Source organism: Henckelia pumila, unplaced genomic scaffold, assembly GCF_033568475.1.
Source record: "Henckelia pumila isolate YLH828 unplaced genomic scaffold, ASM3356847v2 CTG_461:::fragment_3, whole genome shotgun sequence".
Lineage (NCBI taxonomy): Eukaryota > Viridiplantae > Streptophyta > Magnoliopsida > Lamiales > Gesneriaceae > Henckelia > Henckelia pumila.
Window position 1 is genome coordinate 10,053,504 of NW_027331831.1, and position 17,034 is coordinate 10,070,537.

The 17,034-nt window shown below is 33.1% G+C and overlaps 1 protein-coding gene across 1 annotated transcript; it reads left to right on the forward strand.

The window, feature by feature from the left end:
- Positions 1-13,653: 13,653 nt before the first annotated feature.
- On the forward strand, positions 13,654-16,641 carry LOC140871736 (formin-like protein 4). Its single transcript, XM_073274415.1, has 2 exons — positions 13,654-15,027; positions 15,135-16,641. The coding sequence occupies exons 1-2, from the start codon at positions 13,805-13,807 to the stop codon at positions 16,507-16,509; spliced, it is 2,598 nt and encodes an 865-aa protein (XP_073130516.1). The 5' UTR covers positions 13,654-13,804; the 3' UTR covers positions 16,510-16,641.
- The last annotated feature ends 393 nt before the right edge of the window (positions 16,642-17,034 follow it).

Sequence of the window (17,034 nt, forward strand, 5' to 3'; positions counted from 1 at the left end):
TCTTCGATCTGGTTTCGAATATATAAGCGATAACATGTCAAGAACATGATCAACCATAAGAATATGATCTCTGGCCACATACTGATTTCGAAACCTATGATAAACATCAAAATACTTACATCAAATCGAAGTCCTCGTCGCAAGAATTCTAGAACACTTTTCGAAATTAAAATCGGACGATCGGATCAAAAATTACGGCAATTTGAAAATCGGAAATCAAATAAAAACGAGGAAGGTTTCGGCCTCTGTTTCATGATTGCTGAATGGAATATGATAACGTATACTTGTTGATAAATCTGATTACAATCGGATATGTGTTGCATAATTGCGATTTAGTGCTTGAAACATCATAAATTACAATTCAGTCCTCGGTCTTCTTTTAATTTAATTTCAATCCTAAATAATTTAAGAATATTAGAATTTAAATCGAAACTCTAAATATTTTCAAATTAAATATACTCGGATTAAAATGAAATAAATTCGGATTAAATTAAATAATCCTGGCCTTTTGCACTTTAGCCCTTGCAACTCGATATTCTCAAATCCACCCCTGATCCGGTTTCATTTTCAAATTAAATCATAATAATTCTCAAAACTTGGAATTTAATCTTAAATTCCATAAATATTCAAATCAAATATTTATTCTTTTAATTTTAAGAATTCCCGGAATTTAATTCTCAAAATCCGTAAATTTTCAAATTAAATATTTTCGGCTCGAAAATTAAATCTATAATTTCCTTCACTTCTCAAATCAATATTTGCCCAAAATATGGAATTTAATTCTCAAATCCCGTAATTAATAATTTAATATTTTCGGGCCTTACATATGCATTATTATGTTTAGCCTGTACCTTGATATTACCAGTAGTGAGATCGCTCAGCCCCGAGTTCTTGAGTGGATGGTTGGACCCGTTTGTATTACGGGATCAGGTCACCTATATCCATATTTTTTTCTAGTGTGTTTGCCACATCCTGATGCGACGACCCAACGTGCTACATACCATGACACCTCTTGATTGAGCGAGAGTTCTACCGTCATACGTTTCTGGTACCCGTTGATATGCATTATCATTTATAGCATGTGTATACTCATACTTCTGTACTTGGCGTTATCGCTCACATCCAGGGGCGAATATAAGGGTGGCCCAAAATATATATACTCATTATATACATATAATTATTTAGCCCTAGCCCTATCAATTTAATTTAGTCCATCCCAATTCTTATTCTTCCTCTATACTACAAAGCTCTATTACATAAACAAATATGTATTTTCATTCTTATTATTTCACTCACGAGTCACGACGCACAGAAGACGAAATCTGCTTCTTCTTTTTTTTTTTCTCCTTATTTCTTTCACAAATTACAAGGTGCCAGAAGTGGGGTTTTCACGAGGAGCTAAAGTTCTGCCTATCATCAAGGTAATAAAATACTAATTATGAGATTAAGAAATTAAATATAGCTAAAAATTTCTCGTTAATGGTTACACAATTATACCAGTTGTTTCTGGATATGTCCTATCACCTATGGCCTATGAGAATAGGCCACAATTCCTGCTCCATTAATATGCTACACTCCATGTTTCACCAATTAATATGCTCTATTTTTATATATCTTTCCTAAACAACCTTTTAATTATGAACAAAATCATTCCAAAAACAGAATTATACTTATATATAAATCTTGAAATAATTCCACACGAACATAAAAATATTGTTTTTACAAAAAAAAAATTAATGTATTCAAAAAAATAAAATAAAATTAATGATTAGGACAAAGAGGCCAAAAAAATTAATTTAACCGAATGATTTTATTTTCTTTATATATATCATCATAACAATAAAACATTTAAAAACACAAAATGAAGAATAGAACAAAACCTCATCGAGGGGTGATCAACCAATGTCCAATAGGTAAGATATATAAATGATAAAAATATCAACGAAGTTCACCATTAGAGGTTAGCTACTAAAAAAATTTAAATTTATCCAAAAATTCCACTTTTCATTAACAAAAATATCACATAATAAAAAGCGGTTAACTACGTTTAAAAAAAATAATTATAATATAAAAAGTATAAAAAAAATACCTAAAAAAATATTCAATCCCGAAAATTTTTATAAATTATTTATTTATTTTTATTATGATATATATATAAATTACATAAAGAAAATAAATTTTTTTGGATTAATTAAATTTTTTTAGTATCTTTCTGTTAATCCTTAATTTTTATTTTTTTAAAATATTTTTTTGTTCGTGAGGAATTATTTCAAATTTTATATATAAAGATAATTGTGTTTTTGGAATGATTTTGTTGATATATGAGAGGTTAGGAAAGATATGTAATAGATTTTGTTTGATAAAAATTAGCAAGTCTCAAATACACATCACTCCACCAATTGGTAGAGCATAGATTGTAGCATATTAGTGGAGCAGAGGATCGGAAACGTGGCCATGGGAATATGGCTCTAAATAATTTATTATGAATTATTTTATGCTATTTTATGTTGTTAGTTTTCACATATATATTTTATTTTGATGTTGGTTTCTCATTATCTGTGTGTATAATATATTAAATTGTGTATAATAGATGAAAATTGAAAAATATTTTATGCTTATTGTAAAGTGGTATGAGAGTAAATGAGTAATATAAATCTGTAGATTATTTCTACAAAGATGAATTTTTGTATAACTTTGACTGTTATGATGATTTATTATTTAAATAAATATCAAAAACTTTTGTTGAAGCTTCATTCTCCTTAAAATTGTATTACTTATTTCTAGCTTTGTTTGAGATTTTGTAGCTATTAGTAATTTAATTAGTTTGCTTAATACGAGTTATTTTGTAGATTGAGAATGGAAAACCATCAACATGCTATGAAAAGGGGAAAAACCTTAACATCTTATTTTTAAAAACAAGATCAATCTAAAGGTCCCTCAATTCCTAGTCATGTCCCCCTTTCTTAGCTACATCTTTTGAAGTCATAGATTCTTCACCTTCGGATCATGACACAAAACCATATGTTTTTATCGAACATGATCCAGGAAAGAGAAAACAAATATGTGAATATCCAATAAATGAACGAGACGAGGTTCGACGAGCTTACCTAAATGCTGGACCATATCAACCAAAATTTTTGGCATATCAAAGGACAAAATTTGGTAAACAAATGCGTAGCTTCCAAGAATACTGGTATGGCAAGTTTCACTGGTTAGAATACTCGTCTTCAAAGGATAAGGTATATTGTTTTTATTGCTTTCTTTTTCTTACCGATCCCACTCAACCAAATCTTTCATCATTGGCTACCGATGAATTTAATACTTGGAAGAGGGTTTGTAATGAAGATAAATGTGCATTTCTCACTCATGTTGACATCTCATCTTCATCACATCACAATACATCTTTGAAAAAGATCGAATGTAAAGCTTTGAAAATAATTAATTTGAGAATTTATGGGATTTAGATTTAAATTACGAGATTTTTAAATTAAAAGATTGTATTAGAAGTTATAAATTTGATCAGAGACTGAATTGTAAATATCAAAGATTTTAGGGATTAAAGTGCAATATATCATGGAATAGTGGATTACACTTGTTATATATATATATATATATTAAAATATGGAGAACAAGATTTTTATCAGAATTTCAGCTGAAGACACGAGAACAACTCTAGAAACTTTCTTCAAACTTTTAATCTTTCAAAGCCCGATTCTCACAATCCGCTCGGTAGAATTCGAAATCGATCGTATATTCGCGATCACTGCATCGAAGGCTACATTTTGATGTAAGTTATTAAGTTCTACCATGTTTTGATTTTGAGACGTCGATGGAATCAGAGTATTGTTGTATATATATGTTCATGAGCTAGTCGTTATAACATATCCAAGATGGATCGAAAAAAGATCGGCGTTTGAATTTGTTTTGAATTTTCTTAAGATTTTCGAAAATATCCATTTTTGATGTTGCTGGTTTTTGATGCTATTATGCTGATATGAAGTAGAGTTGATAGATATGATTGATATATTTGAAGTTCGGATTGCCGATTGTTAACCGTTACGCCGCCAGTTCAAGATTAGAAGCCTCTTTTAGTTTCGTTGATTGAACTGTGTATTTACTTGAATTTGAACATTGATATTGAGCTTCCTTATATCTAATTTCATATTGAAATAAGGATTATCGAACTCGGAAATTCGCAATTCGAATCGATAAAGAATTTCTCAATATTGTAGTGATTTCTATCTTTCAAGATTGATGTATGTGTGAACAGATTTTGATATGAGTATTTTGATGTAACTTGTTCAAATTGGAGCAACGTAGAATCAATATTTAAAGGTATAAGCGGACATCGATCCCGATGGGATAGAACGCTAAGATTCTTGAGTTTTACCTAAATCATATACTTGCATGATTGATTGTTCTTGCTTGCCTTACATGTCTTATGTTGTTGCTTGATTAACATGAAATTCTATTTGCCTTGTTTATAGATTGATGCATTCATCTTGAGCCTTAAACCATTAAAACATAGAATACGGAACGACCTAGATTGCAAAAGATGTTTGGGGAGCTATAATTGATTGGCACGCGATGTAGAACTAATCCTAGAGCTAGATTACTTAGTATAGTTGCGCCAAAGTCCGGGGATTGAGATGTTCAACGCCACCTCGAGTGGAGAGTTGGTGGTTATGTTGTGAGGTATTTTCCCAGGGATCCCAAGAACCTATATTCTTTTTGAGATCATACTTGAATTTTTCTCTTGATTTCACATGCATTTTATTTTTATTTATATTGCATGTTTATGTCACTTGTACTGCGAATATTATTCTCACCGGAGTTATCCGGCTGTTGCCTTATTTTGTATGTGTACATGATAACAGATGGGGTAGGAGCGAGTCAGAGACGACTTGGATAGTTCGAGATTGTGAAATAGAAGTGGAGAATCGGGTTAAGACGCTAGAATTGCTGCCAAATCTTCAACTTGAAAGTAGAATGTTTCACTTGTGTCTTGATGTGTAATTAGATGTTGTTGAAAAGATATTAGCTATATTTGGCACTTGTGTAGCATGTTTTAGAGTATGCGTGTGCATAAGAGCAGTTTTTAAGCCTATATTATTTTGCTGAGACACAACTGTTCTCGCTCGAGCGCAACTTCTTGTGGCTCGAGCGAGGGTCTTTTAATAAGTTCAGGCAGAGTTTTGCTCGCTCGAGCGCAACTTGTTGCGGCTCGAGCGAGACACTGTTCACTATTTTAAAAAAAATTATTTTAATTATTATGACTAATTAAGTCATAAAGAATGATTATTCTAATATATAAGATTAGCACCCGAGGTCCCCACACCGAAGGTTTGATGAAACCATCTCAGTATATCGACAAAGTAATGTTTGCTGTATCGAGTGAAGAAATTCACAAAAATCGTTTTTGTATTAAAGCCACTATTACAAGTGTTCGATGACTCGCACTTCAAGATTGTTCTTTTAGGGGTCATAATGAATCATCTAAGTCATTGAATCGAGGCAATTTTCTTGAAATGTTGGAAGCTTTTGGACGGCTGAATAAAGAATTTGGAGAGGTATTGAATAGTGCTGCAAGAAAATTAACATACACTTTACCAGAAGTGCAAAAAGAGGTTTTGAATATTATGGCAATAGAGTACGAAAGAAAATTCGAAGTGAAATTGGAGATGCAAGCTTTTGTATTCTTGTTGATGAAGCACATGATGAATCCAAACGTGAGCAAGTGACTTTTATCTTGAGGTTCGTGAATAGCAACTGGATTATGCCATAAAGATTTTTGGCAATCAAAAGTGTCAGTGATACTACCTCACTTACTCTCAAAAACATTGTCAGTGATATTCTTGTTCATTACAAATTTCAAGCTCAGAAAATGAGAGGTCAAGGTTACGACGGGGCTAGTAATATGCGGGGTGCTTGGAATGGACTAAAGGCTTTATTTCTAAAATATTGTACATATGCATTTTATGTGCATTGTTTTGCACACAGATTACAATTAACATTGGTTTCAGCTGCTAAGGACGTCCGAGATATTTGAGATTTATTCTCTCATTTGGATAATGTTGTTAATGTGATGACTTCTTCTCCTAAGCGTATTTGTCAGCTGAAAATTACTCGAAGAAGAGAAATTGAGCATTTGCTAGAAATCGGAGAACTTAATTCGGGACGTGGGGCTCATCAGATTGGTAACTTGCAACGAGCAGGGACAACTCGTTGGAGTTCTCATTATGACTCTGTAAAGAGTCTGATAGATATGTATGGTGCCACTTTTAAAGTGTTTGAGCATCTAATGGAACATAGTCCGAACACAAGTTCTCAGGCTGAAGTTGGTGGTATATACAAAAACATAACAAGCTTTGAATTTGTCTTTGTCTTGCGTTTCATGCGTAGAATTTTGTAAATAACTGATATTTTGTGTCAAGCCCTCCAGAAGAAATCTCAATATATTTTAACTGCAATGAGATTTTTCTACACTACAAAAAATTTTATTCAAGCATTGAGGGGAGATGTCTGGGAAGAATTTCTACAGGAAGTGGCTGCATTTTGCTCAAAACATGATGTTTACTTACCTGAATTTGATAGTTCATATATGATTGATCGTTCTTGTGGGCGAGAGTATCCTACAGTTAAACATCATTATCATTTTGATCTTTTCAACAAAGCAATATATTTTCTCCTGATGGAGTTAAACACAAAATTTAACTAGACATCAGTATTTTCAACAGTTATACATTTGAATCATTCAACATGGATGATATTTTCAAGCTTGCAGAGAAGATTTACCCTCAGTATTTTACAAAACAAGATATTTATTCCTTGAGAATTGAGTTGCAAAACTATCAGAATGATGTGATTTTTGAACCTCGATTTCAAGTATCATCTCTTTCTGAAATATGTCGGGAGTTGGTTTCAAGTAGAAGTTCGGAGAATTATGTTATGCTAAAACGATTGATTTATCTTGTGTTGACACTGTCCGTATCTACTGCTACAGTTTGAAGAGCTTTTTCAGCAATGAAACATGTCAAAACTGCAATTTGTAACAAAATGGAGGATGATTTTCTTGTTGATTGTATGATCATTTAAATTGAGCGAGAATTTGCAATGAATATAGATATATATTCTATTATTGACGAATATTATGCTATAAAACATCGTCGGACACCGGTTAAATGCGTGAATTTTGATTTATTATATTTTATATGTTATATGAAATTTATTTATACATTGACTTTTCATAATTTTTAGACACCCCTTGATTAATTTCTGGCTCCGCCCCTGCTCACATCCTCGGTATTTTGTCTTGGACACCCATTCCATGGGGCAGGGCTTAGGTTGGACGGACCAGGTGGTAGAGGTCTTTGAGTTGCAGCTGTATCGGGTATTAGCGTCGTTTTCGTTTCAGGTTGAGATTTGAGGGTCCTAGTTTCCGTACTTTATTCAATGAGGTTGTATAAATAATATTTTAATGTTGGTTTATGAGGCCCGGTTGTATTCCGTCAGTTGTTTGGTTGTACCATTTTCTTTCGCAGTTTATTAATTATTATGCTTTAAGTTTTATTGCATACCTAAGTATGATTAATAGGTGATTTCGGTGTGAGTCACTACAAACTATAACTACAGTAATTGTTCCTATTAGTCTCGCACACGGTAGCGAGAGATAATAATAATAAGAAGATCGATATGAAAATGAACACCACAATTTTATGTGGAAAATCCTTGAAATTGTTTGTGTACCTTAGCAAAGAAAGTCAATTACTTTAATATATAGGTTTTCGGTGCAATGGTCTCACGCATTTAGATAGCTGAGATAGATTGACCCAATCCCTAGCTATAGTAAAAAGTAATTTTTTTTAATTAAATCATCTTTTACACGATATTTCTTCGTACAATAACTAACAAAAAATAAATTTATGCAATGAAAAGTAATAATGGACATAAAAAATAATATTTTTCAAAAGTCCAATATATTTCATCAATCCTATAATTTTCTCACAAGCACACTTAACCTAGTGACGTAATCAGAAAATATTTATCTAATGGGCAAAATTTCGTTCGCAATATATATATATATATGTGTGTGTTATTCACATTAACATATAGATATAAAAAAGAACGTAATTCTGATCCCATATAAAATATACTATTATACTTTTATACAATAATTTATGAAAAATAAATATGAATAAATATCTTAAAATTAAATTTTGATCAATTTATTAAGAAAAGACACCCAAAAATAGAAGTAACAAATTTATTTAAACAAATCCACCTTGAAATAATACGCAACAATATTTTTATAACTTAATTTATGGATAATATATAAGTAAATAATATCTTAAAAGTAAATTTAAATCAATTTATTCGAAAAAAATACACATTAGATTTTGTATTTTTTGAAAGTTCTATTCCATACCATCTATGTGAGACCCCTGTCCCACATGAAAAAAATTAAAGCTTTAAAATGAGTTTATAACGGGCTACAATGGACTTCTCTCGAGACGTGACAGAATGGTATCAGAGACGGTCACCAGCAGGAACCCCGAAAAATAAGTGCTATGGCCTATGCGAGACAAAGTGCTATGTGTGTGGGAGTCACCTCTAGAAATAAGTGTTATGGCCTATGCGGTACAAAGTGCTACGTGCGTGGGAGCCACCTCTAGATTCTCGGTACTGGTAGATTGAAGGTCAAGTCGCGACGAGGACGTCTCCTTCTGAAGGAGGAGTGATTGTGAGACCCCTGTCACAAATGAGAAAAATGAAAGTTTTAAAATGAGTTTATAATAGGCTACAATGGATCTAGCAACTTGGTTAATCATTTTCGTGAAACGATGACGAATACGAAGTAGTTGCTATAGAGGCCCATTGTGCAAGCGCAGACGAGATGTCCCGAAAAAAAGTGCATGCACTTTGTAATATGATCAGTACCTTCAAATCTTTTATACTTTTCATTCGGGTGTGAGAACGATTCATTCATGATTCCCGTCACACAATCATCGACGAAATTTCATCTTTCAGATGCTAATCACTGATATTGTGGACCATGTATCATCCTGAGAATTTCAGCTTCGAGCGTCACATAAACTATATTATAAAATATTATTTTTCATAATATAACTAACAAAAATGATATTTTACAGTGAAAAATAATATCATACATCTAAAAAAAAGTAATTTTCATCGATCAAGTTGAGTCGGAGATCTATCTCATAAAGTTGATCTATGAGACGGAGTCACACGTTTTTTTTGGTTAATTATTCTTATTATAGAACTTTGCAATCAAAGGAATCTGTTCTTCCCAAATAGCTCTAAAATAGTGTTTGCAAACTCTAAAATAGGTGATTATGGTTTTTTTTCTTAACAAATTTGTAAATAAATAATCTATAAACACTTATTTTTAGAGGTTACAAACATTCCCTAAATTAGGGCGAGCTTCTCTCAAAAAGTATAGTGAGCGAGCTTTAAGCAAGGAAATCCAATTAGTAGTAACTAAGAGCTTTGTCATAGACCTAATAGTCACAATGAACTTTAATAAAGAGCTCAATCAATTAAAAAAAGAGTAACTCACGACATATAAAGGGTCCAAGAAAAAAACCTAGAGTGCATTATTCATGAAATACAACCACCTTGAAGGTTTCAAAGAACTTATTAAAATGAGTACCACTCTTGTGAGATGATCTCATTCGTGAAACGGGTCAACCCTACCCACATTTATAATAATAAGTAATATTTTTGACATAAAATGTAATATTTTTTAATGGATAACCCATATAAGAGACCCGTCTTGAAAATATGACAATTGAGACCGTCTCATAGAAGTTTTTGTCTATTAAAATAATCTTTGGTTGTACGCCGTATAATTTTATTAGTTGGCTTGTTAATCTTATAATAAACGACTCTTATTCTTATTAATAAGAATCATAAGATTTTCCGTTAAAAAAAAAGAAGAAGAGTTTGTGTAAAGATTTGATGCGGCGTAAGATGTCTTTTTGATCTATTTGATCACTTCAAGACCAAATTAGACAAGCATCCAAATTAAACTGACGAAAATTTGGACATTTTCATTTCGATAAAACATTGTGAGGTAATAAATCAACAGCCTGAATTTTATTTTATTTTATTTGATTTCCATGGACAATTAGTAGCTTTTCACTAGTACCGTATTATCATATACTTCATATTTTGGAAAGTTTTATTTGAAATTTTTATTGGAAGTCTGTATTGGAAAAGGGGGGACATAGTCATTTTATAAAGGACATTTTTTAATGAAATATAAAAACACGTGCGTGAATGAATCGGATTGTGTAAAACTGCATTTGGATGCAAAGATTTGATCTGGAGAAGGGTTTTGATGACAAAATTTCGGATGACACTTGGGTGTATTCAAAATCCTTCACAATTAGAATTGAAAATATTTAATATATAGAATGAACTTAAAATTCACATAAATTTTATTTTATTCGTCAAAACAAGTCGAATCAATCCTTGAGCAACCCAAATGTTTTAGTATTTTTATTTTCAAGATTTTCATTGCAATTATGTGTGAATCAACAACTTAGTCTTTCAATCTTGATCAAATATAATCAAGAGTATCTTGTGAGACATTTTCACGAATTTCTTGCTCATATTTACAATAATAAGTAATACTTTTGACATAAAAAATAATATTTTTTCATGAATGATCCAAATTAAAAATATGTCTCACAAAATTGACTCGTGTCTCACAATTTTTTTTTTTTTTTGGTATATAGTTAATAAGTTAGAGAAACTTTAGCAACGAGGTCTAGTCTAGGGCTCGATCAAATAAATATGCAAAATTAACATTGCTCTAACAAAGTATTGACCCTTGAGTAAGATGAACCATATTGAGGAGCTCAAATATTAAATTTACACTTTATTTGGGAAAATGGTTTTTTTAATCCATTAACTTGTTTATATTTTGGTTTTGATCAATTAATTTTTCAAAATTTGGTTTTGATACACTAACTTTTAGATTTCGGTTATTTTGGTCCAAATGTTGACGTGATAACTTGATATTTCAGCATTTTTCGGTGTCACGTCATCATTTTTCGATGTCACATCAGTATTTTTTGGTGTCACATCAACAGTTAAACCAAAATAGCCGAAAACCAAAATTTAGAGTACCAAAATAATTTAATTGATCAAAATCAAAAAAATGGATAAGTTAATGGACCACAAAACTAATTTTTACTTTACTTATTTACACATTAATAACACCATAAAATATATTTCAAATTATACTATTATTAAGTGAACTTGAAATGCACAATTTTTATACTTAAAACTTTCGCACCAGTACATGTTGGCAATAATAATACATCAGTAATAATTATTAAATACATTTTTAATTTTATATATATAAATATAATTATTAGTAATCGGAATACTCGTGTATTGTTATTTTATTTTGTACTAGTATTTTGCTGCACGTGTTGCGTGCTAGTACATTTTGTTTTTTTAATGAAAAAAATAAATAATAAATGGTAAAATTTAAAAATAATAAAAATTATAACATTTTTCTAAACAAATATTCACAAAAAAAAAATATTTTATAAGGTGAGTGTCATTTTTGTAAATAAAATAATATCAAAGAGCACAAAGTGAGCTTTTAATGGTTAGAAAAGAGGAAATCATATAAAATGACTATTTTGCCCATTAATTTTGATTTTATTGAAAATTAAGTTATGAGATAATGGTAATTTCAAATCAAGTTTCACCAATTAATTGAAAGTTTGTTAATTATATGATCTCTACTTTAGTAAGAAGTATAGTATTGTAAGATGACAACAATTGGTGTAACAACCAAATCTGAAATAATCAACCCACCAACCAAAAAAAAGATTAAATTAAATTTCTATCAATAACCAATTCAAGTATGAAAATGAAGTCTTAACACCACAAAATTCAAAATTTAGTATGCCCCCCAAAAAAAAAAAGTCAGAAAAAACCCGAAAAAATAGATGTAATTTCAAGGTTGACTCGAACCAGCGAGACACAGACCTCAAATTCAATTTAAAAATGAATTAATTACATCAAAAAAACACGTAGCAGTTGTCTTTTTCACCTACCTTTTCAAGAGCCATTGACGAAATTAGCCTCCACTCGTCGGGTCAGAACATGTATCACCATTTATTTAATTGTACAGCTAGTCAAAGTTTACCAAACAATAGTTAGATAAATAAATCCGGACGAACCCAAACATGCATTTAATCTAATGTTTAATAATAATAATGACATGAATTTAATCAAATGTTTAAAGATAGTAATGAGCCTAAATCCAAATCGATCAATCTTCAGACTTCGACCTTTTAGCTGTTTGAACAAACTATGTAAAAAAATACGACTTTTTTATTAGATTTTTATTTTAGATAATACATTGTATGTTTTACTTACATATGTGATCAAAATATAGTTTATCAAAAGACCAAGAGGATGTTACTGAACCCGACATGTCTTCGTGTTATTGACAATTTTTTTTTATATAGTTTTTATTGACAATTGAACATAGTTAAAAATGTAATAGTGTTAGGGGTGACAGTTGTCCTCCCTTAAATTTTGTTGTAAAAAATTATCCTTAGGTCTTTAAAAGTATATACATGATAATTATTATCAATAAAACAATAAAATATCCCACAAACATTTCCACTATTAATTAACAATACAAGTTTGAGGAGTGTTGTAAGCATGAAATTAAAAAATATATTATTTATTTTTGTTATTGATGACATAACAAAATTTTTTGGATCCATCCTTGCTTGACGCTTATGATTTTTCTGTCCTTTTGATAAAATTTTTAAATCTGTACCGTATGAAAAATAAAATAAAATATGTTTTTAAAAATATCCCATGAATTCTCCATATCTGATAGCTGAACCACTTCTTTGCACCAACACCAAAAGAAACATCACTTTTCCTACTACACTTAAAAATATGATTCCTCAGCAATTACACCAAAATTATGCAGATGGGACTTTGTCATCATTTAATATAATAACAATAATGAATATAATAACCATAGGCTACAAATGACACTTTCAGTGGCTTTTGACCTAAAATTGCTGAAATACATGTGTTGATGGAGTCTTCCTTCTGACTTTTTACGCGTTAAAGATTGCTTCAAATATTTTGATCCAAAAAGATAATATAATAATAACGAGCCATGAGGAATCAAATTCTTTTAATTTTTTTTTATATTTTTTTAAAATTTATAAATTATTTTTTTTTAAAAAAAAGACTTTAACTCGCTTCTTTCTATATAAAATATTTTTTTAACAAATTTTGTCACGCTTGTATATTATATATGATGATGATAAATACTTGTCTCATAATTCTTGAGTTTGTCAAAATATAGAATCACACAGATTATATTAAATTCATTCCTTTTTTCACAACGAAAGTTAATTAAATATCGATGATATAATGGAAAGCATGAACAACTTTTCTATCCCTATCTAATGACAAGTTATTAACCATTCAAATTACCATTAACAATGAATAATTTACAAAAGTCCACTCTTGGCCAACCTGAATCTTCACACAAGGGCAAGATGGTAATTTCACAAAAATTCATCAAGTCTCAAACGTGTACCAAATCAACAAACCAACTTCTCCCCTTTGAAACATTCAGCAACCAAACCAAACAAAAATTTAAACTAATCTCCCAAAGACAAAACCAAACAAAAAAAGAGAGCCAAAAACATTGAGCAATGATCACAATTCATCACAAAGATTTCATTAATTTCCAAACACACTTCAATTCTTGCAACATTTTATCATGACTGCAAAATGTATAATTCTTTGTTCATTCATTCTTTTGATCATTTCTCATATTCCTCCAACCTCTTCTCAATCAAATTCGCAGAACATACAAACTCACTATCCATTCTCCCATCCCACTCCTCCTCCACCTCAACCTACTCTCCGGCCGCCTCCGGCCCCCACCAACGGCCCGCCTATTGTCCCTCCGACCACCGTGATTCCTCCACCACAATTACCATCTACGACAGGGAAATCCTCGACGAAATCGGCTGTGGGAACGGCCATCGGTGTGACAGCAGCGAGCACTCTGGTTTTATCAGGGCTTGTCTTCTTTTTGCTTTTGAGGCATTCGAAACGTAAAAGGGAAAGACATACCAATCCTATTACCACTACTACTAATCCGACGAGTAACGCCATGGCGCCTAACGTGCCTCGAGCGGATGATTTTAGTCGATTCAACGGTAATCTTAAAGGCTTGATTGTTGATGAGAATGGATTGGATGTTTTGTATTGGAGGAACTTGGAAGAAGGAGATAAGAGGACTAGTTTCAAGAATCAGCGATATGTGAATTTGAAAAAAGATGAACATAATGGAGAAGAGAAAAGATTGGCCAATGAAAGAGTGAGGAAAGTGGAGCCTTTACAAGAAGCTCCTTTGCTTAAAGGTAGGTCTTCGGCTTCTGAAAGTCCTCTTTGGGGAGAAAAACAATCAGACCAGAGAATGAAGAAGGTCCCTACTGTTTCATCAAGTGTGACTTTCAAAGATTCCAACGATCGTGTAACGAATAGTTCGACACCACCACCGGCTGCCCCGGTGCCTCCACCACCACCACGGCATCCCCTGTTAGCTTCGGAGGCCGTCCCGAAAGGAAAGATGGCTGCACCACCACCTCAGCCATCAATGCTAACACCACCACCAGGAGTACCACCACTGCCTCCACCGCCAGGAGCACCATCACGGCAATCACAATCGATATTAGCTTCCGGGGCGGTCCCGAAAGGAAAAATGCCTGCACCACCTCCTCCACCATCACAAAAGTCGTCAAATAATGGCCCTGCTCCACCACCACCACCACCAGCATCGAAAGAAATGCCTGGCAAGCACCCGTCCTTAGCGGCCGAAGGCTCGTCGAGCAACGGGAGTGGACAGGTGAAACTGAAACCATTGCATTGGGATAAAGTTAACCCAGATGTGAAGCATTCCATGGTGTGGGATAAAATGGACAAGGGTTCTTTCAAGTAAGCTGCAAACCTCCAATACTATTATTCTTCATAAAATATTTCTATAGTATGTGTCAACTATATCTTACTTGATGTCTCATTTATTCTTAAAATATGTAACTCAGGTTTGATGGTGATCTCATGGAAGCCCTCTTCGGATTCGTGGCAACAAACCGAAAATCTCCAAGAGGAGAAGGTGGCTCGATTACAGCAAACGGGGACAAATCCGGTCCTCCCCAACAGATCTTCATCCTAGAAGCCAGAAAGTCACAGAACATAGCCATAGTACTAAGATCCCTTGGCATCACACGACAAGATCTGATCAACGGCCTACTCGAGGGACGAGGTTTAGTCGACGACACAATAGAAAAACTTGTAAAAATAGCTCCAACCGATGAAGAACTATCCCAAATCCTCGCATTTCATGGCGATCCCACGAGACTTGCTGATGCCGAATCCTTCATCTACCATCTACTTAAAGCTGTTCCATCCGCGTTCACTCGTTTCAAGGCATTGCTTTTCAAGTGCAACTACGATTCTGAGTTTGCGAATATCAAAGAGTCGATACAATCCCTGGAATCGGCTTGCAAGGAGATGAAAACTCGAGGGCTTTTCTTGAAACTTTTGGAAGCAGTTCTCAAAGCCGGGAATCGGTTAAACGCGGGAACATCTAGAGGAAATGCACAGGCTTTTAACCTCACCGCTTTAACAAAATTATCTGATGTGAAGAGCTCTGATGGAAAAACAACCCTTCTCCAATTCGTGGTACAGGAAGTAGTTCGCGCAGAGGGCAAACGCTTCGTGCTTAATAAAAACCACGGTTTAAGCAGGACAAATAGCCCGACCACAAACGCAGCAGCTGAGAATCAAAACAGTGATAAGTTCATATCAAAAGATGATAGAGAAAGGGAATACATGATGCTCGGTTTACCCGTTGTTGGCGGCCTAAGCGCGGAATTCTCCAACGTTAAGAGGGCAGCCACTTTAGACTATGATCTGCTGCTAAAAACAAGCTCGGAACTGGAAAAACAAGTGGTGGAGACGCGGAAAATAGTAGTGAAATGCGGTAATGATGGTGGATTTGCCCGTGAAATGACGGGTTTTCTTGATACAGCAGAAATAGAGATACAGATAGTTAAAGAAGAGCAGGCGAGCGTCATAGAGCTTGTGAAGAAGACTACAGATTATTACCAACCGGGCTTCTCGTCCAAGGATCGAGGGGCGAACACGTTTCAACTTTTCGTCATCGTTAAAGATTTTCTTGGAATGGTCGATCAAGTTTGTATAGACATTGCAAGAAATGCGCAGAAGAAGAAGTCTGCATCATCAGCACCACCACCACCACCATCGTCATCATCGTCGTCAACTCCGGTCGTTAGACCATCGTCCCCTGAATCTCCTCGGGTTTTCAGGTTCCCAAAACTACCGGCTAATTTTATGGCACAGTACTCTAAGAGCAGTTCGAGTGATTCGGACGATGATTCTGAGGTAAAGCAATGAAAGTGGCAAAGGCTTTCGAGTTTTGTACATAGGTAAAAAAACATAAGAAAGCTCTTGGCGGCACACTGTGAATGTTTTCGTTATTTCATTTTTCAAGTTTTTGATTCTTTCACATTAATGTTCTTATTATCACACTTTTTTCTTTCGCAAGATTCAAATGAGCAGGGGATGCTTCCTTTTTTCTTTTCTTTTTTTTCAGGACTCGCAACTATTAATTACAAAAAAAAAAAAAAACTATTGTCACGATGAACATGTAATCATCAAACATATAGCATAAATATTACCACAAGCACGGCAAGAAGAAATCCAAGCTTCACAAAATATAGATTGGGCCTATATTTTTTATAAGAGCCCACCAATTCAACTGTGGAATAATGGACGGTATCAAAATAGGGAAAGTTTGAATCTAACACTAAGCACATATTGTCTTTATGCTAGATCCAACAATCGAATGTCTTTGGGGACGTTGAGTCTATATTTGAATATATGAAACTCAAGACTCCAAATATATCGAAACAGTTACAT

Coding starts and splice junctions, on each gene's coding strand:
- LOC140871736 (XM_073274415.1), top strand. CDS start 13,805: ATGACTGCAAAATGTATAATTCTTTGTTCATTCATTCTTTTGATCATT. Junction 15,028..15,134: donor ATGGACAAGGGTTCTTTCAA/GTAAGCTGCAAA, acceptor TATGTAACTCAG/GTTTGATGGTGATCTCATGG.